The sequence below is a fragment of the Catharus ustulatus genome, chromosome 1 (genome assembly GCF_009819885.2).
Source record: "Catharus ustulatus isolate bCatUst1 chromosome 1, bCatUst1.pri.v2, whole genome shotgun sequence".
Classification (NCBI taxonomy): domain Eukaryota; kingdom Metazoa; phylum Chordata; class Aves; order Passeriformes; family Turdidae; genus Catharus; species Catharus ustulatus.
The window spans coordinates 145350988-145378851 of record NC_046221.1 but is presented as its reverse complement, the minus strand read 5'-3'; the positions used below and the strand labels follow the sequence as shown (position 1 = coordinate 145378851).

The window sequence follows — 27864 nt, the reverse complement described above, 5'->3', positions numbered from 1 at the left end:
TGAACCTTTATTTTAAAAATAGTTAACGTGTTAATATGTCTATTAATTACTTTTATAAAGGGAAAAGGAAACACCTATTGACAATAATTATTGCAATTTCTGTAATTAAAATGCAGTTTAAATATATGATGAAATGAAATTTATGGAGTATCATACCACATACTTATGGGGTATGTTTTGAAAGATCTATTGTGAGGTTAGTTAATTAACCCATCCCCCAACAGTCTGAATTGGAACATAGAGAAATGACATTTTACAGTTTTATGTCTTCCTATCTTCATTTCAGATTTTAAATATTCCCCTTATAAAGAAAGGTACATATGAGGCAGAATGAAAAGGAATCTACCTGAACATATCTTTTAAAATTCTTCCCCGGAGAAGACACAATCTGTCACACAGCATATATTAATGTGATTAGAATATTTTCTGAAGAAAACCAAATTGTACAGCTAGTGCTATAATATACCTTGGGGTTTTGCTAAGAAATGTCATGGCAATCTGGAAAATTGATTGAAACATTCCCTAGAGTTAAACCTTGAGTCTGATGTTTGAACAATACTCAGTGAAGCTCAACTGTGATTCATAGGAATTTCATTATTTTGGGTTACTATCATAAAATTTTCTTTGGCATTTCTGATTTTGTTGATTCAGTATACATGCATACATTAAAAGGGAGAAAATTAATTTGGAGTGCAGTAAAGGCAAGAAATATGAACTGAATTTTGGTCTTATTCTGCATATATATGTCACATGGGTTTTTAAACAGATCATTTTATGTGAAATCAACACTACATCCTATATTAACTAAGTTAAAAAAACAAACAATCAAACAGATATTTAAGAATTTATTAATTCCAAAGCTAAATTTATATACATTAGTTCAAAAGATATGCAACCCAATCTCAATTCCAGAATTCTGTGTGTGATTTTTTGCCAATTTTTTTTTACACAAGCTGGGAGAATGAAAAGGATGATAAAAATAGATGAATGGCTTTCCTCATGTAATTAGTAAATTAGGAATTTTTAAAAGCCAGAATTAATCCTTTGGATTTTTTTTTTTTGCCATAAACATAAAATAAAATCTCATCCAGTAATTTTTATCAGTGCTATTAAGTATTAATGTGTTTTTCTGGATCCAGAGGGATTATGTGATGTGGGTGGAGTTTAAAGAAGAGAAGGAGGTATCTACTTGAAAAAGCTGAATGGTTCTCCAGTCTCTTTAAAGGGAAGTAAAAGATAGAGGTCTCCAAGATCCAAGGTTTTTCTCTGATTGCTCCCATCTGTATGTCCGGCTGATGGCAAGACTAAACATGTGTTCCAAAGATGCCAATGTATACAGCTGGTCACACAGTCTAACAAGGACATAAAAACACTGCAGCACTGAAACAGACATGCACACCACAGGCAACCAAATCCTGTTTCTCCACCCAGGCTGAGGGGAAAAGGAGTCTGTTAGAAGTGACACTCACATACGTACATGCATGTGCTCCTTCAACCTTCCATATTGTGATCCAGGAGCTGTGCACCAAATTCTACTCCTACCAGGTTCTGCCTGGTCTGTGAACAGTGGCCCTTTTTCCAGTTGTTTCCTGATCTCATCCTGTTCCCCAGACAATCCATGCTATTGTTCACTGGAGGTCAGCCATGTGCTCACACTCTGGGCAGAAGTTACATTTGCCCACTAGTCTGGAGCAGAGTTTAAAATAATAGAAGATAGGCTGTACTGGTTAGGTGCAGGAACTAGAGAGCCTTAACCTTCTCTCTTTTCCCACACTTTTTTTCACTCTTACCTAGCATGATCCCTTCCTTTATCTTCCTCTGGTCCAAAACATCTCACAAAACATTTTAAGGTTTCCAATTACCATTTAAAAAAAGAAAATCTCATCTTCAGTTTTACTTAATCTCACAAATTTCATCAAGTACTCCATGGTAAATTTCTAATTTACATGAGACCCAAGATAAAATTCTATTCCCATTATCATAAGTTACTAAGATTTAACTGCTTTAAGATTATAGGGATACATTTAATTTACCATCAGACGGAAACATAAGAATTCTGGTCTTTGTTAGTACTGCCACTTAACCCTGCTCATTCAATCTTATGCATGTGTGTATACTATTCATTACTTCTCTCATTTTCTGTCTTTCCTTCCTGTACTGAAAAGTCCTTTACCATGTTCGTAAACCAAGTGTCCTTGCATTCCAGATACCCATACAAGCTGTATTTCTTTGGTGTGATTGAGTTGCAATAACATAAATATTCAATGCTATTCAGACAACCTCGGGAATATTATTTAAAAAAAAAAAAAAAAAAGAAAATAAATCACCACCCAAAGCAAACAACAACAAAAAACCCCCCAGAAACAGTAACAGGCTTACTGAGTAACAGTATTTGGGGCTTCTAATGCTGCACGTGAGGTCTATAAAAGATAACCTACAACAACTGAAGGGGCATGATGTTTCTATATTTAGACAGCTGAGTCAAGCAGAGTATATCCAGCTTGCATTTTATTTCCCGGTTTGGGAAATTTGGGGCTAGTGGTGGCAGGGGTAGGGGGAGTGGTACAGTGTTGGGTCAGTAGGAAGGGGAACTATTTCTTTGGTTTTTGATTAAGTTATGTTTACTATTAAAAATTTGTTGGCCATGAGGGTACCCAAAGGTCATTAATCTTCATCTGTTAATTTGCAACCACATTAATGGGTCATCCTAAGTATTACATCATCAGATATATTTGAAGAGACTGAATCATAACTTACATGAAAAAACTGAAAATGGTATTACACTAGAGGTATCCATAATAATTTAAACTACATAATGGATTTTTCTGTTTACTTTTCTTGGCATTTCAGTGCATTCTACCAAAATACCATGCTTTAACCCTTAGTTAAAAATGCAGGAGTGATTTAATTGTCTGTCTTGGTCTTTAAGTCTTTTTATTGTTGCTATGTTCCAGGACATATCTTCCTTTCTAGATGTGGGATTTATATATGATGATATCATGAAATTATATTGACAAAAAAATGGTACTGTTGCCATATGTCACATCTTATTAAGAGACCACTCCTTTTTTTGGGAGGAATTGGTGCTGCTACTATATGTGTCATTAGAATTTAATATCATATATTTCATGATCTTTCACTGGTGTATTCAGGATATAAGGATACAGATGATAGTAAGAAATAAGGTTTATCTCTTTTATTCTGCCATTACCAGTTTGTATTTTTGAATATATGTAACTGTATCATTGTATTTTGCACAAAAATGGAAGCATATATCTTTGAATTCTGTAAATCAGATGTCCATATTTTTCAGCTAAAGGCAAGAGTTAAAGATGTTGTCAAAATAAAACCTGGTGCAAACATATTTTATTTCCAAAATCAGGACAGATGCTCATTTTTAATAAAATGGGGCTATCTTCATTTTCCAAAAGATGATTCATAATGCGATGCATGAATTTTAACCTTGGCTTGGTTACATGGATATTAAAAGGGTAAAATGTAAATATAATTCTACTTTTTCTAACAGGTGTGCAATTCACCTTCTACACGTTTCACTTGGAGGATCATCATGACTACTTACTAATAACAGAGAATGGCAGTTTCACACAACCATTGGCACGCCTGACGGGCTCAGAGCTTCCTTCACCAATCAATGCTGGTCTCTATGGAAATTTCAGAGCTCAGTTGCGGTTTATTTCAGATTTTTCAATATCCTATGAAGGATTTAATATTTCATTCTCGGGTAAGGAAATATCTGTAATACCTGGCTCCTGAAAAGTTTTGGGTTTTTTTTCTGTATGTTATATAGAGAAAAAAAGAACTGAAATTATTTTGATGAATATACATACTGAAAAAGTATATAAATTTTTTCCTAAGCACAATAATTTCAAAACAAGGGAGCCTCTGTGCCTCTATAGAGGCAAAGGACACATTTATGCCATATCATAAATAAGATGGCACTAAACTGAAAGACATGTTACAGTATGGGGAGGAAACAGAACTAGTCTAATTTCAGTTACTGAAATTCCAGGTGAGCTGAAGTGTCAATTATTTAGTTCTTGTTGTTAATTTTTAATGTTTTTTTTTTTATTTACTAGATTATTTATGGCTCTTACAATAATGACAAATCATGTTGTGTCATGCATCTTTAAAACATTGTGAATGTATTAATTTGCCTTACCTTTTAACATAATCTATCAATTTAACATTGACACAGTAATTCCGTTTTTAAATCCATTGCCTGTATTGATATTCAGGTGGAAATATACAGAAATTACTAGACTGCAACATTGCAGTCTGATTGCAGATGACTGGTAGAGAACGTGTTCTCACAGAAACTGACTTGCTCTTGTTTTCAGAGTATAATCTTGAACCTTGTGAAGATCCTGGGATCCCACAATTTGGTAACAGAATAGGATTTAATTTTGGTGTTGGAGATATTCTGACATTCTCCTGTTCATCTGGATATCGTTTAGAAGGAGCTTCAGAGGTTATTTGTCTTGGCGGTGGACGACGAGTATGGAGTGCACCTCTGCCAAGGTGTGTGGGTACGTGGTCAGCTGCTTTCATTTGCTTGTATGTGTAGTCATTGTCCATGGACTTGCAGATTTAGAGCATGAAAAGCATGGTAATGCACCCCTTTTATATGTACTCTCATATTCTTCATATCTCCTTAGTTGATTTTCTTAACCTTTTAAAAATATATTTAGTATTATAAGTGGACTTCATAGTCTACACTTGAAAGTAATTCAAATTGAGGGCACAGTACTTACTCTTCTTATTTGGATTAATAGGTTAGGAAAACTGGGTATAAATTTAAATCAGCATTTACTAGTTCAGGTGTAAGGTATTTGAATTTTTGTCAATGCAAGCTTCCAAGAGGTACTTGTATTATAAAATTGTAGTTAGAGCACTTAGACCAGATTTATTTCATAAAACTAGGACCATGTACAGGAGTACAGTCAACCTGGACATCCTATATAAGAACCATATCCTCAGAATATCCTTAAAACAGTTATTCTGGTTTTTAAATGGTAACCAAGATAATTGAGAAGAAACACTTTCTGATGATTCCTACTTAACACTCTCCACTCACTGTAGAGGTCGCTTATATATGTAACTTTGACTAGAAATTTAGCTTTAAATGGCTAATGAATGTTGATTGAGCTGAATTCTTCCTAAATTATTTGAGTTTCAGTCCTGTTGAGAACTGTTAAAACAATAAGATCTCTAAAAGTAGGATAGTTACTTAAGTGTCTGCATTATTTTTATTTAAGAGTATATACTACTGAAATTTATTAAAACCTATGTACTATATGAAAAAGTTTATACATAAAACATCTGTATCAGTGTGCGTTTAAAATATTTTTTCATATTAAATTGTTAGTAAAACATAAATGTCTTTCAGATGATTGCGTAGTAACTATGGATTGATTATATGTTTCCTCTTATTTGTTGTGAGTTACAGTATCAACATTTTTAGGTTCAAACCACTCCTGTGCTTACTTCAGTATAAGGAAAATTATGAATTTAGCTTATGCAATATTTATGTATGTAGCTATAGAAGAGATGATTTAGAAACTGAGTCAGAGCAATGGATGAATAAAAGTTCATTTTCTGTTGGGATTGATGAATTTTTAACCATGAGAATAATAATGAATGTGTGCACAGTCAAGAAGACAGGTTAAATTTCAGTAATAAATTTCAGGAAGCATTAATATGAAATGAATCAGTAAATTACCAGCAAAAAGAAACTTCCACAACAGCATAAATGTAAAAAGAAAAAAAAAAAAGAAAAAAATTCTATATAGCTTTCATGACATAGAAAAAGAATGTTTATATTTGTTTGTTTGTTGGGGGAGAAAGAGAAAAGTTGTAGCACAAGGTATAAGATGCAACACAAGAAATAAATTATTTTCTAGTCAACATGTTTTCTCCTTGCTTTTGAAAATAAAAGATAGTCTCAACTAGACTAATAAGCAACTTAATAAGCAATTTTCTCCCCATAAGTATCCAGCCTTTTTCAATCTTGTGCTTAATTTATGTGTCATAATAATGAAATTCAAACACAACAGGACTCAAAAATTCCAGTTGACCACTTATATTAGACTCAAAATTTATGTATTGTTGCTGTTGTTCATGTTTGGCATTTTTTGTCAAAATGATTAATGATATGTAATCCTTCTGATATAATGTGCGCTTTCACATACATACAACATAAATTGAGAAACAACCACTTCTCATAGCATTTGTGTTCAGATTGTCAACACAAGAGCAAAATGCAAGGAAGACAGATAAAGCAGAAGTTTGGTGGAATGCCAAGCATCCCTGTCTAGATACAACAAAGGCCAATGTGTTGGGTTTTGAAACAGAGTAGTCAATCATAATCAATTCTAAACCAAATAATTTGCCAGAAAATTAGAAACTGTCTTTCCTTTTCTTATTTAGAAAATGGATAAATACTTGTTATTTATTAATTAATGTTATTATTCAATATATAAAGATAGTATTTTTAAAAAGAAATTTACTTAAGAAATAAAAATTTGAAATTAGGAATTATTAAATGGAAAGCTAGTGTTCAAATAGCAAACAATTATATTTTTATTGAATTTTTAAAGATGAATTTCTCAAATTATGGTATTATCTCAAATCAGTAGGGATTGACGTTGTGCTGAAGCAAATTTTATAATAAAATTTTTCTAAAAACATATGAAGATTTCCCATTTTTCTGTTCACCATATGATGCAGCACTTCTTGGGGATATCTGTAGTCATGGGTCAAGAATATTTTAATGGTAGCTGAAACTTTGGTGTGTTATCCACTCTGTGTTGACTAACAAATCTAAAACACGCTCTTTATGAGTTACTACAAATTAACTACAACACAGTCAATAGAACAAGCTGTTAATAAATGGGTGTATCTAATGATGACAGAAAAAAAGTCCATAATCTTTAAATTGCTTGCTTTGGACTTTTCCATGGACAGTGAAAAGGAAGTCTTGTTTTGACTCTAAGTAGTAGATTCAAAAATACACACAAGTGAGTGTGAATTCGTGCTCACTTTTGACTTTATTAAAAGCAAACTAAGCTCTGGGTGGTTCTATGGAATCAACATTTCCTTCAATATGCTGGGGGTTTGTCTCCAGCTTGTGATACAGAGTAGAGAAATCGTCTTAAATTTGTAAATATGGAGCTGTTTTCATGGGGTTGTAGTACCTCTGAAATGTTCTGATGTGTTTGGAGTTCAGATGTCTTTGCCTAGTTGTCTTTATAATTTTCAATGCCATAGATAGCTTGCAAGAATTTCCCTGTAACTGTGTTGCAGATAGGAACAAACAAGAGCAATTATTATTGCTTCAAAGGGAAAAACAGTGACATAGATAAAATTAAACTTTTCTTATAATCAATAATGGAATGAAGATGATTAAAGATCTGTTAAAACACTACCATTCCTTAGTTTCATGATTTATTTTAATGCTATACTCAAGTGATAACCAAATGGAGTGTTCATATTCTGCACACCTTTCTTGGAATTGCTTTTCTTTTCAGTGAAGTTGTCCCTATTATGCCAGGATTTCTTATCTATTTTTTTTCTCTCTCTCTTGCCCTTTTCCAGTTTGTTTTTTCATTGTTTATAAGGCTGTCCAATAGCCAAATTGTATTACCTTTCGCTATAACTGTCATGTTTGAATTTATAGACCCTAATTGTTTCTATGTCTGTGTAAAATAGTCTGTATAGTTTCCCAACCATGTCAAGTCTTTTCCTTTGGCTTTCTTAGTGTCATATGGTTTCTTTCCAGACTGCTGAACCTTCACTAGAAGACAATGATTTTAAAACTTCTTTCTTCTGTGCTACTTTCACTTTTTCTGTTCATTCTTCTCAGCAGGTCCTAAACAGTCTCCAATTCTGGATTCACAGATTTCTAAGGAACTATGCCCCTTGAAATTATAAAAAGCAGGCAAAAATACATAAAATATCTACAGGCAAATTCATTAATTTCTGTAATGTTACATACTTTTTAGTACATGAATTTTTGCTGGTAGAGTTTTTTTGCCAAGATGTTCGCTGATATATTTTCTTTGCCAAGCTTTAGCTAAGGTGTGCTTTTCAAGGAACACTAAGAAATTTCAGAAATGTCTGAAAGGTTATATTGTATGAGAGAAAAAATTAATTCAGCATTGACTGGATATGCATAAATATAAAACCAAGGAAGGGAAGGTTCTGCCACAGATACATCTGTAGTAAGTTCCCTGATTAGCAGGAGAACCATTAGCTACCCTCTGCACATCTTATTCTATATCCCATTAGTCTTGCTCCATCTGCATAGCTCTGTCCATTTCTGTGCATACAAAACATTAAAGATAAAGATTGCTTTTAATATATTTTGCTTTAAAAAATGTCCTTTTACTAGTTTTGAGATTTCTTTTAATATGTGGAATGTTTGGGCAGCATGAATTCTGAGTTTAAGGATTGTGATATAAATGTCATTGATTCATCTCAGAACAAATAAATCCTAAACTTTCTTCTGTTCATCAAAAGTAAATTTATTCCCTTAAATATTTCTTCCATCATTTGTGAGTATGTCATATGTCTGTTATTTTCTTCAGGGATAGAATTCCTGAAGAAAAACATAATACAGTCATTGAGATCTCACCATATGTTAGTATAATAGCATTATTGTGTGGTAAGATATTTTTAAATATTTGTTATGTATTTTAAGATTTTGCATCAAGCTTTAACTGTTCCCATTCCCCATGTGGAAATTTTTACTAAGTTCCAACACTTCCAGAAGTTCCTGAGTTACTTTGTGGAGGGGTTTCTTTGTTCATGTTTTGGGATATTTTAGTTGGTGTTGGGTTTTTTTTATAAGAATATTAAATTACTTTAAAGGAAAATTATGCACATTGGTAGTTTGAATTCTTCTAATATAGAATGTGAGTTTTTAAATACAATTTGCCTTGTTAATGTTAATGCAGAAGCTCATTTGCTATGTTATTTCTTCATCCTCCTTTGATTGGTTGCAATACAGGAGCACATTGTTTAAAGTATATGGGACTCCTACCCACTCTTGTCAACTGGAGCAATCAGTTATGAAAAATAACATTAATAATGCAAGTAATTCTTTCTAAGAAAAAATTCTTTTGTATCTGGCCATTGGCCAATTGGCCATTGATGTAAAAATACGATCTTTTTGTAAAATTATTTTTAGGTCATAAATACAGGATCTTCCCAGATCTGGAAATACTGTCTTTCATTATAACATAAACAATGTAGTCATAGAACAGACAAAGTATATTGAAAATAAGTTTAATACACAGATAACCACAGGAATCTTTTGATGTTCAGACCAACTAGGATGTAGTTACCTGTATTGCAGATACATCATACTAAATTCTGTCAATCATTTGTGTCTATATGAAAGGAAGTCTTGTATTTTGGAGCAACATAATATAAAAGGAAACCCCACTATTCTTACTGACTGAAGAAGACAATGTTCTTTTCACTTTTTTCATCAGCATAGAATTCCCTGTATTTAACCTGTCAGAATGTAAAAACTGCCTGGAAAACTTGTGATAACCTTATGACTCATGCTAGTCACAGAAAGAAAGCTTTAGTAGCAACTTAATCCTTTCAGAATTTCTGACTATCGTGTTTTACTGCCTTGTTTTGACAAGAGTCTATTTTCTGGTTTCTGCCAGCCTCCAGCTGAAGAGCTAGAAAGTCTGAAGACAAATGACTTAAGAAGGAACTCTTTGTTGAGCACTGAATTTAGATACAGTTTCTGAAGTAACTGTTTATTTACAATCTAGTACAGAGTGGTTTAAAGATAAAATCCTGTTTGGAATGCTTCTGCCTACTTGCCCAGTCAAGCTGTTGCATTGCCTAGTCTCCTAACCAAGAGATACCATCTTTTCAAAACACAGAATGCTAGATGTAACTCTTATCTTTTGATTCTAAAGGATTGCATTGAAGAAAACAATTTCACTCTGTCTGAATTTTGATCTGTAGGAGCACAATGGGGTTTTTGGATTGATATCTATTTATGGCAAGAATTTAATCAACTAAATTGTGAGAAATATTGCAATGTTCTTTTTTTTTTTCTTACTTTTTTTAATTTATGAGCAATTCAATTCATTGAAGAATTGGGTTCAAGTGGTTAAGTTACCTGAATAGATGCATTCCATTCCCTGGTTACAATCTCAATAACATTTCACTTGCTTACAGAATTTTAATACACTAATAAACAGCAGTTAAAATTCATCTGTTTTATTATGGTAAGGTGCAATGAACACACATTCGTGGCCAAAAGCATAACAGTCTTTTATTGTAGTTATCTTCCTATAGAAGTTTTTGCTTTTCATTATTTTTCCTTTGAGGTTTTTGTTTATTTTCATTTCTAATACTGAAATGAATCTATTATTTCTACCAGTCTGGAAACAGTAATTCACTTCTGTAATCCACTCACTGTTGCAGCCTTCTACTTTATATTAGACTGAATTAAAGTCTTTGTGAAAATATATGTGGATGTGGAATATTTTTTCTTTTTTTTTTTTTTTAATACAAGAAATGTGTGTAGGACAGGTTCTAGGTTTCAGCTGAAACAAATAGAATTTTTTAAAACCCCAAGACTTTATTAATAAAGCAACCTGATTCTTATCCCAGTTGAACTGGGAATATTACTAAAATGAAACATTAATTCAATATTTGTAAGTTTTGATAACAGCTCTACATATGATTTAAAGAAGGTTACAGACTCTCTGATCCACTGTAATTTTTCCTTTACTTGTGAAGTACTGTTTTGTCATCTCTTTTCTCTCTTCTGTTTCCCTATTTACACATATTATCTTAATTTTATCCTGATTTTCCTCTGAAGTGTGTATTTATCTCTCACTGACTGTAATGCCTGTTAAAATTATTTCCAAACACTTTGAAAAAATTGCATATATTTAATACTTGGGTTTATTTTAAACTTTAGAACTCCATCTACATTACTTTTTCCAGACACATTTTTGCTCAGCACTTAAATTCAAATAGAATGATTATGGTCTTTTTTAATCTTTGCTCTGCTATTACCATGAGAGAATAGAAAGAAACTCTAATTCCCATGAAGTTCCATGTAACTTTAAACAATATAACCCACCTGTTTGTGTTCATAGATAGGAGTGGAGATTCTCAGACAGAAATATCTATGCTGTAGTTTGGAATGCCATCCAATATTAACTGTAGACCTTCCCAGTCTGATTTAGCACCTGTTCCAAAATATAATCCTAACTCCCCATTTTTGTCTGACCATGTGTTTGACGCTTTGGGGTTAGTTGTTCAGTTGTGATTTTTTAAGCCATAATTTGCACTGACAGAAGGCAAGGAGAGAAGACAGGAACTAACTGTTGATTTTTGAGAAGTGTACAAAAGAAGCAACTGTTGTAGGCTGGACTGTGTGCCTCCATGGAACTGTGATGATGCTATGGGAGAAATTCTATTATACTGTGGTTTTTGAGACTGCTTTTACTAAACTAGCTTTGTCTGCTAACATAAGATACAAAGAATCACAGAATGGTTTGGTTTGGAAAGAACCTTTGAAGATAGTGTGGTACGTCTGTTTGCCACAGGCAGGAACATTTTTTAATCAATCATGTTGCTCAAGCCCCATTCAACCTGATTTTGGACACTTCCAGGGATGGGACATCCACAACTTGGAGCACAATATTCTCTCTCTAAATTCAGAAAATCATACTGATGAATATCATGACATGAAACATGATAAGATGATATCCTTTTTCTTAACAGAAAACTTAACATGATTTAAAACACTAGTTAAAATGTCCTAACAGCTTACTGCTGTGTTCAGATTTTAAAAAATTGTTTTGAATTGTAGTTCTGACATTGCCCAGAGTTGTTGGATCCACTTAATACCATAATTACCTGGTGCCTTTTGGCTTTTATATCCCTCTGGAATGGGAAAAGAGTTCTCACAATCCTGAAATTACAATCATCTTACTCCTTTCTGTTGTAATTTGAAGTGACCTATGCATCTTTGAAATAGCAAATACCCGTTTATTTGAGAGTGCAATAAAAGGATAGATGTGATCATGTGGAATGGAAGGTTTTGCACTTCTTCTAGATTGTGTGTATCCAGCTGTTCCAGGACAAAATAATGCCACCTGAACTATTTGGGTACTTGCTCTATATTGCTGAATTAGATGTAGTCATCAAACATTTGTTCTTTGATCTGTGCCTGATTTGGCTTTCTGTGCAATATTTGCTTTAGCTGCATATAGAAAAGGTAGTTTATCAAGTTGGGGTGTTTTTGTCGCTGCTGATTTAATTTCATATACAAAGTATATATTTCAATGTGCTGAATGTTGCACAAACAAGTCTGGGGTGGAAATTATAATAATGTTAATAAAAAATAAAAACTTTTAGAATAGACACCATAGTTTACCTAAACATCTTTTCAAACCATTATGTTTACAACATACTTCTCTGTTTGCAGAACAACATTATTTATTCTGTAAAATTATGAATCAGTTAACTTCGCAGGTTAAAATAAATGAGATTCATTCTAATGAGAGTAGGTAAAATAAGTGGCAGGAATATTGAAATAAACCTGAAAATAAACATAAACCCAGAAAATTTAGTGTTAAATTTAAAATTAATCTAAATCCGTTAAAAAGAGAGGAAATACTCTTGTACTTGCACTATAATGACCACATATCAAGATTAAATAAAAAGGAGAGCAAAGAATTGGAGTAGTTTCTCAGTGTCTATTTAAAATATATGATAACTACATGCTAAAATAACTTGTTTATATAGTCCAATACATGATAGGAAGTGAGTTTGTTAATAATGCCTAATGAAGCCATTGCCACAAGTGTTTATGTTTGGGTGATTAAATGAATTACCAGAGTCTTGAATTATAAGGTTTACTTCTTGAAACAACTGTATTACTTGAAAATAATTAAATTTGGTTTCCTTCCTCCCTGAGAGTTATGGTTTTCTTTTATTTTTGTGTTTGAATTTTTTTCTCTGTTCATCTGTTATAACATATTATTTTCCAATTGTAATTTATGCCATTGACTATATTGGTTATCTTGGTTAAATAATACCAGAGGAAAAAATATCTTTTTTTTTTTTCATGAATCTATGTGAAAATGTATGTATCTTCACATGTATGTGTATTTGTTCATGTGCATGTATATATAAATAAATACTCATATAAATTTATAGAATTCTTCTAATTTAATTTAATTTGCATGTGTATGAATTTCAATGTTGGATAAATTAAAACAAAAGTCAAGGAAGATCCTATAAAACAATATGATTATGAAATGTGTCATTAATATGATTTTAACTCACAGTGGGTTTTGACATATTTTTATTAAAGCGTTGCAATTAAAAAATATTCTTGTAGCCTCCAATCACTGTCATGATCATGTACTTCAAAATAGATTTTGGTATTAACAAACATAGGTAATATTGAGCAAGGTTACATTAACATTACCATCATCATCATTACTAAAAATATGTATGTGTTCTATTAACATTTTATTTTTTATTTTTTTTAATTTCAGCTGAATGTGGAGCCTCCACGACAAATAATGAAGGAATCTTATTGTCCCCCAATTATCCTCTTAACTATGAAAACAACCATGAATGTATTTATAGCATTCAGGTACAAGCAGGGAAAGGAATCAATATTTCAGCCAGAACATTTCACTTAGCCCAAGGAGATGTGCTTAAGGTATGTAATCATGCGATTCATTTGTTATTTCTGAACTTCTAGTACCTCCCCTCATTGGGGTTTATCTATCTGCAATAGTACAGAACTAGGTAAGTGGATATAAAGCATCTGTTACAAAATATCTTTATAAACCATTTCCATTTTTAAGTTAAAAATTAGACATCCTCAGGTGCCTCCGTAATCTGTTTCATAAAACATGTTTTTCTGATCAGAGATAATTTAAAAAGAGGTCCAAATAATGAAACAAATATTGCCTTAATAGTTATTTGTATTTCAGTTTTTGTTAAATATTCGTCAATTACATCTTTTGATTTTTTAACTTTCTCAGTATCTTCATAACTTGAACTATGATCTAAATATAATAAAACATAACACCCATAACTTTAATTTAGCACAGTCTACATACTGCCTTTTGTCCATGAGTTTTACACTTTAAATTACTTTAACCTGGTGTACATTGAAAAAAGAAACAATAAAGAGGAAAGAAGGATACTAGAACCTACCACAGTTTTGTATAATTATTTCCCCCAATCTTTGATATGTTCATAGATTTTGTTACTGTATTCCAAAAAGTATAATTCCAGATGCATGTATTATTCAGCCAAATAAACATTTAAAGCTGATGTTGATCAGGGTGTATTTTCTCAAATACCATCCTCATAGCACACCACTGCAATAAGGTAGCTGTGATTAAATAATTGTCAAATTGTTCAGAACACATAATATACAGTAATTTCACGATTATAAGCTGCACCATTTTGACTAAAATTTTGCTCCCACTCTGGAAACACAACATAAACTCAGGAGCGGCTAATATGTGAAAAATTTTCTGAAATTTTCAACCCCAGAAGTGCCAGCCAGGGTGCCGAGCTGAGCATCTGCCAGTAAAACCCGGCATTTTGCGATTGTTACAAATTGGTTACTGTGTTGCACGGCAGATGCAGGCAGGCTCTGTGCTGGCAGCACAGGGGGAGGGAGGCGGGGGCTCCATGCTGCCATCCCCACGGCCCGGGGGGGGCTCCAGTCCCCGCCTGCCGCCGCTGCCGCAGGAGCAGGCAGGCTCCGCCCCCGCCTGCTGCCACAGGAGCAGGGGGACTCCTTCCCCTCCTGCCGCCGCAGGTGCAGGCGGGCTCTGTCCCTGCCTGCCACCGTGGGGCAGCGCCAGGCCTGGGCGAGCGAGCCCGGTACAGCAGTGGCTGGCCCCGAACGGCCCCACCAAGCTGGGCCACCCGACCCCGTCGGCAACCCCGTGCCCACACGGCCCAAGCCGAGCCAGTATACCCCGCAATCCCGTGATTCTGTTGCTACTTGGCAGGTCCTCACTGTGAACGACAGAGCGGCTTATAATCAGGTGCGGCTTATTTATGGACAAAGAATGAAATCTTGCCAACACCCAGAGATGCGGCTTATAGTCAGTGTGGCTTGTAATCGTGAAATTACTGTAATTACATTTGCTTCTGTGAAATCAAAGGAAGAAGAGGTACCATGGCAAACATGTTTGATTTTAAAATCTTTTTCTGCCATATTCTTCCATGTACTTATTAAATGAGAAGGCTTATGAAAATATGTATTCCTAAGGAAAAACTGTGATTCATACTGGGGTTTATCCCATCAACTGTGCATTAGGAAAGGTTTTCTCTCATTACTTGTCAGATATAAGCATTTCCAAATGGGACTAATTATACCTGAAGTATAAGCAGACCTAAAAAAGTAATGTAAATTGAAATCAGGCATCAAAAAGAAAATCAACTGCTTTTAGATAAAAAAAAAGAAATTATGCTCTTCTTAAAGCAAAACAGAAGCAAAGAAAAATGAACTAAAGGCTGCTAGATACCCAGAATGCTCGTGTGTGTTTATTTTATATTGAAATTGTTGCTTATTTGAGAGCCAAGTGGATGCCCTTTAATTGTTACAATTATTAATTTTGAAATATTTAGTCTGAAATCTGTTTAGTATTTATTAAAATGTAAGTAGTATGAAAAAAACCTCAAACCAACAAATGAACCAACCAAATCAGTTGTTCAAGTAACTGTTAGCCAGTAAAAGAACATACATGAATTTTTTCTCAAGATTTTTTTTGATTGAAACCATTCAATTCTATTATCTTAATTTAAAAGACCACTGTGGGAAGGGAGCTACAGTTATCTACAGTTGGATACATATAAAGGAATATGAAAATAAAAAAAAAAAGTCAAGTTTTTTCTCCTTTTACTTTCTTAATCATTTACTGTACATATTTGAAAAGATCTAATAATTTATGACTTTTCAAGTGACATTTGAACCATATAAATTTCAGATGTTTAACTAGATAATCTTAACTCAAAGACTTAGAGAAGAAAATTCTGCTTTAATACTACTACTCAATTAATGTGAAATTAAGAGTAATGTAAAATCAATTATAAATTGAGGAAGGCCACCTCTCAACTGTAAATGCCAGTGGCAGAAATATTTGCTGTATATTGTAGAAGTGTTTTTTAAAAGAAACTAGTGTTACGTAATTAGTGTGTTTTTCAAGTCAGCAACCTTGAATTATAAGGAGCCAAAGTTCCTCCCTAGTAAAAAAAATCCAAAACAAACTATAAGGAGCATTCTTGATTATGATTGTCACTTTTTTCAGTCTATCTAACATCAGAGAAAAACAGAGACACTCACCCTTTGCAATTGTGGGACGAAATATCTGTGGAACCCACCGTGTTTTTCCTACCTTCTATCTTAGATGAAATTCCCACAAACTTTCTTAATTCTACCACACTCTCTTTTCATGTGCTCATTTGATAAAGAAAAATTCTTCAGGAATTCTTCAGTCACACATTCCGAAACTTTTCTCTCAGAATCAGTTCTGGTTTTTGTCAATCCCTTTCTATGATCCTATTCTACTTTGAAAAGGGGAATAGACTGCCTACTTTGCCTGTTTTGCTGATTGTGGAGAACAACCTTTCGGCTACAGGAATAGAGTATTAGGGTTATATTTTGGTTTTAAATTAATCATTAATAGTCAACAAATGCTTTTAACCTAATATGTATCACTACTTTGTTACTGGAAGTTAAACTTAATTTTAAAAAAATAAAATTCATCCTGTCTTCAAAACAGCCAAGTGACATATAGTTCCCAGTCAGGTATGAATGGGGGATCAAGATACTTAAAACACCAGCTTCTAGAGGGTTCTTCCTTCCCCAAACACAAACTAAGCAACTTCATAGTATTTCATGGTTAAAGCTCAGGTTTTTAGTGACAAACTTTGCTTGGATAAGCTATTTCTTTTCCTCAGAAGCTAGAGATGAAAATGCTGGCAAAGAAGTTAGTAATGTACTTGGTGTTACTTTTTCTTGCAGCTAGAATTTTTAGATCACTAGAGGTGTGCAGCTAAAATTCCATTCAAAGTCTGAATAGTCTGAATATTCTAATAAAATTTTGACAAGTTCTTTAATGAAGCCATGAGGTTTGCTGCTTGCCATGTGGATTAACTGAGCATGGATGACGTTTATATCTGACAAGCACTGTGATTCAAACAATGAAACAGCTGCCCTGGGAGTGCAGCATTAGAGAGAAACAGCATATTTAACACCAGTAAATCACCACCCTTACTATTACTCCAGGGGCAGAGAAGGAGGAGTTCCCTTTTATCAATTCTGAGCTGGTACAGAAAAGAGGTTTCAGAGCATATAATTTGTTTTTAATTTGTTTCATTTAGTACGCAGTTCTCTTGTTCTTCTTTCAATGTTACTGCTCAGATTACTTACATTAATGGTGTAGTTATTTTTGAGATTTATCAGAAGCTGTAAGAAATACATAGATATCTCTACTTTTTTGTGTGTGTATGTGTGTGTAAGAATCTGTCTTGAAAGTATCATATCTTGATGTAATATTTATGAAAGTTAAGACATATGAAGAGTTTAAGATTTGAGCAATCACTACATGCCAATCCATTTAATATTAATCTCAGAAACACTGTAACTTTTCTTTACAATTTTACTGATAATTGTGTTTGTACACTATATTTCAATACTTTTAGAGTAAAATATCTATGTGGGAGGCAAAGATAAATAATGCATTTTTACCAAAGTATGAAAATATTTCTATCTGGTTTTTTTTCCCTGATTTTATCTCCATCCAGCAATTTTTCTCATTAGCTCTCTAGTCTCTGCTAGCTGCAAGCAAGTCCTTGAGATATATACAGAAAGAACAGAGTTATCATTGTTCTGCTTGCCTGAATAGTCCATTGATAGTGGTGAACGTGTTATTTGTTGAAATTTGTTGAATGTTGAAAATATTCTTTTATATCAAGGATATTTTAACATACTTTTTAATTTACAGGGAAAAAGGCATTTTTGTTAAAATTGAAACTTGGGCATGGCTAATACGATTGGTATCTTTATTTTCAGTAGATTCCAGCATAAATGAAAATGTACCTATACATGGTACTAATTAATGGGTAATGTTTAAATAAAAAAATTAAACCACCTCCAAAAATTCTGTGGACAGGTTTAATTGAGTAAACCAAAAATGAAAGAGACAGGAACACTGAATATGAAAAGGTTCTTTTTTTCTCTTTTGTAGTACATTATATACAGTAATTTCACGAATACAAGCCGCACCATTTTGACTAAAATTTTGCTCCCACACTGGAAATGCGGCTTACACTCAGGGGCGGCTAATATGTGAATAATTTTCTGGCATTTCCAACCCCAAAAGTGCGAACCGAGGTGCTGAGCCGAGCACCGACCAGTAAAACCTGGGTTTACGTGATTGTTACAAATTGGTTACTCTGTTGCGCAGCAGGTGGAGCTGGGATGCCTGCTGGCAGCGCAGGAGGGGGAGGGAGGCAGGGGAACTCCCTCCTTCCCTCCTCTCCCGCAGCCTGGGGGAGGCAGGGGGCTCCCTTCTGCCTGCCACCGCGGGAGTGGGGGCGTTCCTTCCGCTCCTGCTGCCGCCACCGTGGGTGCCAGTGGGCTCTGTGCCCCTCCTGCCACCGTGGGGCAGCGCCGGACCAGGGTGAGCGAGCTCAGAGGCAGTGACCGGCCCCGATCAGCCCCGCCAAGCGGCAGCGCCGAGCTGGGCCACCCCAAGTGGGCCAAGCCCTCACGGCCCGAGCCGAGCCAGTAAACCTCCGACCCCGCGATTCTGTTACTATTTGGCAACTTTGTTGCATGCAGGTCCTTGCTGCAAACGACAGAGTGGCTTATAATTGGGTGCGGCTTGTGTATGGACAAAGAACGAAATGTTTGCCAACACCTGGCGATGCGGCTTATAGTCAGTGCGGCTTGTAATCATGAAATTACTGTACTTGGCTGTATGTAGCATGAGAACATGAGATGTGGTAGGTGGTATTGCACCTATGTGGAAAAATTGACATAAGAATTATTTTTAATAATGTTATAAAACAATCTTTTTCCTTCTACTAAAGCACTCACTGCAGCAACAGGCAGGTAACAGCGTGTCAACAAACAGAACTGGCACTCAGGGCTCTCTTTGGCTGTGCTAGGCTCAGCACTTTATGCTCCTGCCAAATACGGAGGATTCAGTCTTACTGTGTTTGTTCATTGTCTCCTCTGTGGGCCAGATTTTAAAGGTGTGCACATGATTCTGTTTTTGAGGGTTTTAGGCAAAGACTTTGAAGGGATGTGATGCTTGGACCTTTTTGCTTGTTTCTTAAGAATCTTCATGTTTATAATAATAATACATTAAGCAATATCATCCTGAATATAGGACTGAGAAAAAGGTAATAAATGTAAGGGACAACCATCCCCCCTCACCCCCCCAAACATATGGACCCTTTTCTGTCTTTATATTAGTGCTTCTATTCACATATGATATACATTTGACAGGGTGTTGACAGCCTCAGTTCTGAGCTGCTGATTTTATGTTATCTCTTCTCTTTATGAAGGAACAGATCTTCATATCCATATGCCTTTTATATTTCAATGGAAAATCTCAAAAAGAGCTTGATTAAAATGCACAAATTTTATACATTCACTTATGATACTCCCTTGCTAAAATTTTGTTAAGTTAAATAAATTAGCAGAAAAAAGGGCACTAATTTCCATTTAAAATTTGTTGATAATGGAGCCATTTAAGAGGTTAGCAAGTTTTATTTGCCCTCTAATTGTACATGCAAACAGCACTTCCTTCAAAAATTGAATATAACATCTATTAGTTCAAATATTTAGGTAGAGTGTTCACTATTAGCGTTCTTCGCTATAACATTTCAACATATTATTGTGGTATGAAGGACATTTAAAAAAAATTCTGTGCCTTTGCTTTTTCTCTATGAATTAATCACTTAAAATTTGGGCCATTAAATACCTAATAAAGGCGGACCTCTGTTTTACAAATAGTTTGTTACTGGCATATCCTGGCATTATCCAGTCATGAATCATTTATATTTGAATTAATGTTACAGGATGACTTTAAGAAAAATATATTCAACCAAATAGTATTTTTATAATGATTATTCTTGGATTTATCTTTAGCACCCAAGTGACATAAATCCAGATGTGCTGGAAAGTCCTATAAGAAAGTAAATTTATGTGTTAAAAGTAAGATAATCATGCTACCTTAATTAGCATATAATATTGCCTTCCAAAAATAAGAAGCTGAATTACTAACTCATTCAAAATATTTAGCACCCACCTAGTTTAACAAGGTTAGACAGAAAATGTTGGTTCTGCAAATCTCATAAGAGTCTGCTACCACTCTATTGGGAAGCTAAATTGCATCATATAAATGATTCTATAAATTTCCATTTTTTCCTATTAACTCAACTGCAGCAGAAAAATGAAAATGTGATCTAAATTGAGAGTTTCACTAGAAAACATGCATTCATTTATTGTCCTAAGGGAGACCCCAGTGTCTTAAGAAGGGTACTTTGAATGCCTGAAAGACAGCAATCAAAAGAAAAAATAATTCAATTTAGTGTTCAGATGAATCAAAATCCTGCCTCAGCCAAATGCACTTCTCCTACTCAAATGAATCAGTTTCAGAAGTGTTAGATGTTTTAAATTCTATTCCTTCATAGAAATTATATAGGTTTAAAAATATTATACAGTGTGACACCTAGTTAGCCCATGAAATAGCATGAATATTAACTAATGAGAGATGTCAGTGGACTAATGTGAAAGATTTAATATGGTAGAACATCTGAAAAAATTGGCAATAAATTATATGTGTGGGGAAATTCTAATGTGAAGAAAATCAGTATCATGGCACAGCTTATTTGAAGTTTTGGTGAGACATTGAAATGGTTGGTATATTGGTAGAGTTGGTTATTACCATCTTCCTTTGGTTAAGTATTAGCTATACATAGATAGCAGGAAATGGTTTCCTCTTGTATAGTTTTTAAAAATAAAATTCATCTAGATGCTTTGTAATATTAATTATAAGTGGATTCAAGCTGGGTTTTGTTTAAGAGTGTCATGATGTAAATATTTCTGCTGGATAGCAGTAGTTCCCTGAAATGGATATTTTCCTTTCAGTTTCTAAAACAAAACTAAGTGCATTTCAGAATTAATTTTCTGGATTGGGTGGGGTTTTTGCTTGGTTTTGGTTTGCTGTTTCTTGTTTTGGGGTTAGTTTTCAGATTATTTTTTTTTTCTGGCTTGATTACTGATCTCACTATAGTTTAAAGGAGTTTATATTGACATTATTTTTTAGTTGATATGGATTAATTGCACTTTTTATTATTTTCTGATTTCTTACTTCCAGATGAGGATATTAGCTTTTAAATTTAAGTTTGCTTGGAATTTATTTACAGTAATTTCATGATTATAAGCCGCACTTCTGGGTGTTGGCAACTTTTCATTTTTTGTCCATATATAAACCGCACCGGATTATAAACCACACTTTCTTTTGCAGCGAGGATGCGCGTGCAACTTTCACAAAGTTACCAGTTAGTAACAGAATTGCAGGATTGCGGGGTTTACTGGCTCAGCTCAGGACTGGGCAGGCTCCGGCTCAGCTCGGGGCTGCTGCGGGCTCGCACTTCTGGGTTGGCAAATTTCTGAACTTCGTTCATATATTGGCCTCACCTGATTATAAGCCGCACTTCTGGGTTCGGACCAAAATTTTAGTCAAAATGGTGCAGCTTATATCGTGAAATTACTGTACTTGTGTCAGTAAAAACCAAGGAATTATGTCATCTTGTTTGGCATTTTAAACTCCTGTATAATTATTTGCTCATTACAGATAGCTAGAAGTCACTTATTTGTTTTATTTCAGCATATTGTTAAATTTAAACTATTAGTTATTAACAGAGACATAAGGATTTCTAGGAAATGGGAATTAGATGTGCAACTCATTCTTACAGATAGGGATCAGGCACAATACTTCACATTTACTATGCTACCTTACTGCTTTTGCTGGTGTATTTGTTTTGATTTCTTTCTGATGAAGATTCCTGCCTAAAAATGCAAACTTTAATTACATTTGTAATTAATAGGATTAAAATAGAATTTAGAACTGCAGACAATTCAGTATATTTTAATAAGTCTTTACCATTTATGATTTATTGCAACTTTAAAATTATTCACAGGTAAATTTACTGATTTGCAAGTGAATTTTTTTCAATAAACCACAAATCAATCAAAGTTTTACTTATTATAGAAATCACTAAATAAATCCTGCATGAAATAATGTTTGGGTGAGCAATTGTAGCTAAATTATAGGAAGTTTTTTTAGGAATTACAAGAATACAAAAATCTGTGATGTTTTAAAACAATCAGATTTGTAGGAAAAATTCCCGAGAATTATTAGAGTATTGTTCTACATATTTAGTATTCTGATAGATGGAAAAAAACAACACTTGAAGAAAAATAAATAATAAAAAAGTGGTACTATAATTTACATATAGATTACAATACTCTTTCAACTTACAGAAGGAGCTGTAAATTTATTTCCTAGTCTCCTTTTACTTCACAGTTATATTTTAACCTGTCTTCACAGGATGAAAAGCCACCCTGAGTTTATTTAAGAGGCCGAAGTTGGGGATATATGAGATTTTTTGTTGTGCCACCTCAGACTTGAGGCAGATACACATTATAGGTGTTTGCTGATAGGTTGTGATAAGCATTACAATACTGACAGTGAAAGGGAAAACACAGAGATCTAAAAAACCTGAGCTGATACGGCACCTCTGCCCCCTTCTGCTGTTATATAAAAAAGGAATTGACATATTTTGAACTGCATTTGAGAATTCACCACCCCTGAGTCAGCTTAAGTCAAGAGAGGCAAATAGTATATCTAAATAGTGCTTCAGGTTGACTGGCAATAGATCTCCCTTGACAGAGCTGTTCTTCCTCTTAAGGTAAATGTACAGAATTGTTTTGTGAGTAAAAGATATCTTCTTTTCTTTCTTCATAACTGTAAAACTCACATTTTTTACAGATCTATGATGGCAAAGACAACACTGCTCACCTGCTGGGAGCATACACTGGGGCATCATTAAGAGGCCTGACACTAAGTAGCACTTCAAATCATTTATGGTTGGAATTTAACTCGGACATAGAGGGCACTGATGAAGGTTTTCAACTTGTGTATACCAGTAAGTATTTGTGAAAACAGTAGGAATAGATTTACGCTTTTAAAGAAATGAAAATCTTTCACTCATAAGATGAAAATGCAGTTAAATGATAATTATGGAAGAAATGGACAGCAAATCACTCATCAAAATAATATACATTCATTGCTGTACCTCAAAAAACCCAAAACATATAGCATGCTGAAACTTGGCTTTGATGTTTGATCTATTACATAAATCACTGTCGTTTTTCTAGAGGGGTATTTTTCAGTTTTGGAATGCATAAATAAAAAGAGGGTACATTTCGGATAAATTTTAGCACATAAAAATATTTAAGTATGTGAATAGTTAAAAAAATTCAACCAAAAAGCATTGCTTCATGAAGGTAAGTCATAAGTGAAGAAAATTCTCCTTTTTAAGACACATCTCTGATAGTTACTTTGCTTTTGTTTCTGAGCTTGTATTATTGTTTAGAATAATCCAATTCAGAACCGAAATGATAAAGAAAGGTTCCTAACAAAGCCTATATATGGACTTACACTATAAAGATGAGTGAAAAATGTTCTTGCTCTCTGGCTTAGAGGGTATATAGAAGAAGCTATATACATCTGAAAATTGTAACACATGACTATTGACATGTAGTGTTATATGACTTTTTTAGTGTATAATTTTTTCACCATCACTGAATTATTGTGTAGAATTAATTTTTATCAATCAAGACAGTGTTATAAGGTAATTCTGCAACATAGCTATCAACATCGTTTTTTAGTCCTTGTGCTCAAATCATTCATTTTTCACCTGTTCAGAAATTGTTCATTTAAAAGTTCGACATAATGTTTTTAAAAAGTAATTCTAATAAAAAATTGCCTAATTATTTCCAAATGAAAGAAAAATATTTCAAAATAATGTAAGAATATGTAATTATTTTTCAGATGAAAGTTACATAATTATATTCTGTAATAGCAAGTGTTACAATAGGACTGTACCCTATGATTAAAGATAGGACTTTCTGTGCTGTGTTACTATGTAAGTGTCAAGGAATTTAATTTTTATTATTTATACAGGTACAACCAAACCAAGCACTTGAACCTGATCAGTAACATTTTCTGTCTTCTGAGACATTCATGTAAGAGTACAATTTCCTAGCCTGAAGAATTCTTAGCCTGAACAGTGATGAATCTTCTTTTGTTGATAGTGGTAGAATTGGAAGAAAAAAATTACAGTAATTTCACGATTATAAGCTGCACCATTTTGACTAAAATTCTGGTCCAAACCCAAAGCGCGGCTTATAATCAGGTGTGTCTTATATACGGACAAAGAATGAAAAGTTGCTGTTTTAGTTTGGAGGACAGGTGTCTGCTGAGAAAGGCAGGAGCTTCTCTTTGAAATGTAGAATGTAAACCCCCTCCCTCCAAATTATTAGAATTTTGAAATCAAGGGGCTTTCAGGTAAAAATATGGGAATTAGGAATAACAGTTCTTTTCTAGGGAAATTAAAATAGAAATACAGTACTACAAAGAAACAAACTGCAAACCTTGACAAAGTCAGAGTGCAACCTGACACTCGATCAGGCAGGGTGTTGGTAGCAGTCCTATTAAATGGTGGCTGGATCCTCCTGCAGTGACAGATGTGGCTCAGTTGGAGCAGTGCTCCTGTACAAGGTGCAGTTTCCCTCTAAAGGTCCAGTGGTGATGTGGAGAAATCCAGTTTTCCTCTGGAGTCCAGTGGAGAAAGGGGCTCCCTTAGTGTCCCAAAACCTCTGTTTTTATTTTGGTAAGAAACGTTGGGCTCTTCCCCCTGGCTGGAGCAACTTCCAATGGGATGAAGTAATTTTATCAGTCACACAGTGGGACTCAATGGACCATTAGCAGAAAATGGCTCGCTGGAGGAAGGATGAGTTGTGAAAAGATAAAGAACAATGCCCTGCCTGGTTTCAATGGATGGCCCATTAGCATAATATCTCCCATTGAGATAAGGATCACTGCCCTCACCCTCAAGAGATGGTGATAGAACAGATACCTTTTATCACACTCTGTATTGTAACGGCTTATAATCAGGTGCGGCTTATGTATGGACAAAGAATGAAAAGTTGCCGATACCCAGAAGTGCGGCTTATACTCAGTGCGGCTTATAATAGTGAAATTACTGTAAGTCCAGAAGAAGGGCACAAAGATGATCAGAGGCCTGGAGCACCTCTCCTATGAAGAAAGGCTGAGAGATTTGGGGCTGTTCATCCTGGAATAAAGAAGGCTCTTATAGGACCTTCCAGTGCATAAAGAGAGCCTACAAGAAAGGTGGAGAGAGACTCTTTGCAAGAACGTGTGATAATAGGACAAGGGGTACTGGGCTTAAACTGAAGAGGGCACATTTAGGCTGGATACAAGGAAGAGCTGGGTCTGAGCTCTGTCTGGGTGGATCCATAACCAGGAGAGGTGGTGCAGGCCTCCCAGTCAGAGCTGCAGCCTTTGCTCAGAGGAGTGCCCACCATTCTGCCTTGAGGGTCAGGTTGTATGATGAGCTGTGCAGATGGTCATTAACCAGTGCCCCTTTGAGTTACGAGGATTTCAAGTCTCTCTACTGGCCAGTGGAAGCTTCGAGGTGTTCTTTTGAAGAGGTGTTCTCGCTGTGTGCTGCCCTGCACAAACTGCCCCACCATGCCCTGGCTGAGGCACCACAACCTCTGCTGCTCAGGTCACACACAGTTAGGGCAGCAAAAATGCTGCTAGTTCCCATGGCTAGGCAATGGAGTTACATGTTCATGCTCTAAAGGAAGGTGATTAATTAAAAAGTTCAATTTTTATCTGTGTCTGTAAGGAGGCTATCCAGAAATGAGGACATGTCAGTGATCAAGGTAGATTTGAACTTCTTTTCACAGTATGGTCAGAAGTCTTCTTAGAAGACAGGAAATTCTAGCTGGTCAATAAGTGTCCACACCAGCATAATCAAAAATGGTTCTTCATTTGGGACTCACTTTCATGTCTTTCAGAGCTTCTGCAGCATATACTATACTAAGAAACAATAGTTTAGGAATGAGAAAAGTTCTGCTCAGGGGTTATGGAGGCTGAGATATACTTGGTCACACATGAAATGAGCTGAAGGAAGATCCAGAAAGATACAGCATTTGATATACTTTTTTTTTTTCAATCTAGCTGAGCAGCTTTATCCAACATTTACAATGCATTTACGAGTATTTTGCCTGTAAAAATAAAATAAAAAACTTTTTTTTTAAATCAAGGATAGTAATGTAGCATCTGAGGAGAGATTGTGAAAGGCTACCAACTGTTGACCAGATGGACAGATACTGTGTGAATGATTTGTTGAACAAAGCAGACTTGAAAACCCCTCAATTTCTTCCCGTATTACCTATGTATAGGAATAACAAGCTGATACAAAGGCTCTTTTTTTTGCCTACACACATTCTAAGCCACATTATATTGGTTAAATTATTTGCTTTTGAACAAAGTGACATTTGAAGTTACTTCTCAGAAAGTATCAGAAAATTTGATTTGGAATAGAAATTTTTTCTCCCAAATTGTGGTTTATACAGTTTTCCCATAACTTAGTATATCTTCCCGCTTCTATGTAATTGTTGTGGGTTGGCAAGGTTTAGAAATTTTTCCTATTATTATGTTAAGCTAGCCGGGATGGCTCTCCTATTAGCCGTTAAGAGCTGGAGACAAAGGACTAGCTGAAGCAAGCTGATGGCCCCATTAGGGAAAGGTGGAGTCCTGCTTTTGTTTTCGGCAAGTAAGAGGACACTGGGGGTAGGAGAACTCTTACAGCTCGCCGGCCGAACTCGAGGAGAGAGGTTCCTTTTCTCCTGTTGGGATCAGGCTTCTTGGATTTGGACTGCTAAAGCTTCCTGCTTCCTCTGAACAACTGGGAACTGGGACGCCCACGGTGAGCAGAGCTCCTTCCTCACCCTTTTCTTCCACCTGGGACGGTGAGGCCATCTGGCCCCCTCCCCTGCCCCTGCAGCAGCCGCGACTGGGAAGCCGCCCGCCCTGGTCCATCGGAGAGCCATCGGTGACTGAAAAAGGGACTGGGACTGAATTCTGTTCTATTCTGTCAATGTTTTTTTTTTCTTTCGTATAGCTGATGCTGTTTTTGTTTGTCTTATAAATATATCAGTAAAGAACTGTTATTCCCAACCTATACCCTTTTTTTGTGCCTGCGAGTTCCTGAATTTCCTTTTCCTGGTAATACCATCCCTTTAAACTGGGACAGTAATGCACTGTAATTTTGTTTTCTTCTTACTTCACGTCTCTTTGGTCTCAAAATGTCCAAATTGTTTGGCTGAAATTCTCTATGTAATCATTATCATTGATTCCTGCATGTGATTCTTAAATTTATGAACTACTGAACAGAAAATTAGGGTAGGGATTGATGAAAATAGCAGTTTTTCTTTGGTGTCACAGGTGCTATTGTGTTGCTGTTGTTACTGTACAAAATAATGAGAAATCTACTGTTAAGTTTTGTTTATGAGCCTTTAAATGTCTATTCACGAGTAAATGGACAGTCCCTTTAGCTACCAGATTATAATTCATCATAACATTTTAAAACTTATTGATAATGATAATGGATGTTTTCTGTCCTTAATTGAACTCTTAG

General features: G+C 34.8%; 1 protein-coding gene across 4 annotated transcripts in view; it reads left to right on the top strand.

Moving 5' to 3' along the window:
* The window catches only part of LOC116996220 (CUB and sushi domain-containing protein 3), a 617877-nt gene that overhangs the window by 375873 nt on the left and 214140 nt on the right, over positions 1-27864 (top strand). For all 4 annotated transcript variants that reach the window (XM_033059469.2, XM_033059460.2, XM_033059450.2 and 1 more), the window contains 4 exons: positions 3527-3742; positions 4359-4547; positions 13572-13741; positions 23121-23277. In XM_033059469.2, coding sequence (XP_032915360.1) covers positions 3527-3742; positions 4359-4547; positions 13572-13741; positions 23121-23277 — 732 coding nt within the window. The remainder of the gene's footprint in view (positions 1-3526; positions 3743-4358; positions 4548-13571; positions 13742-23120; positions 23278-27864) is intronic.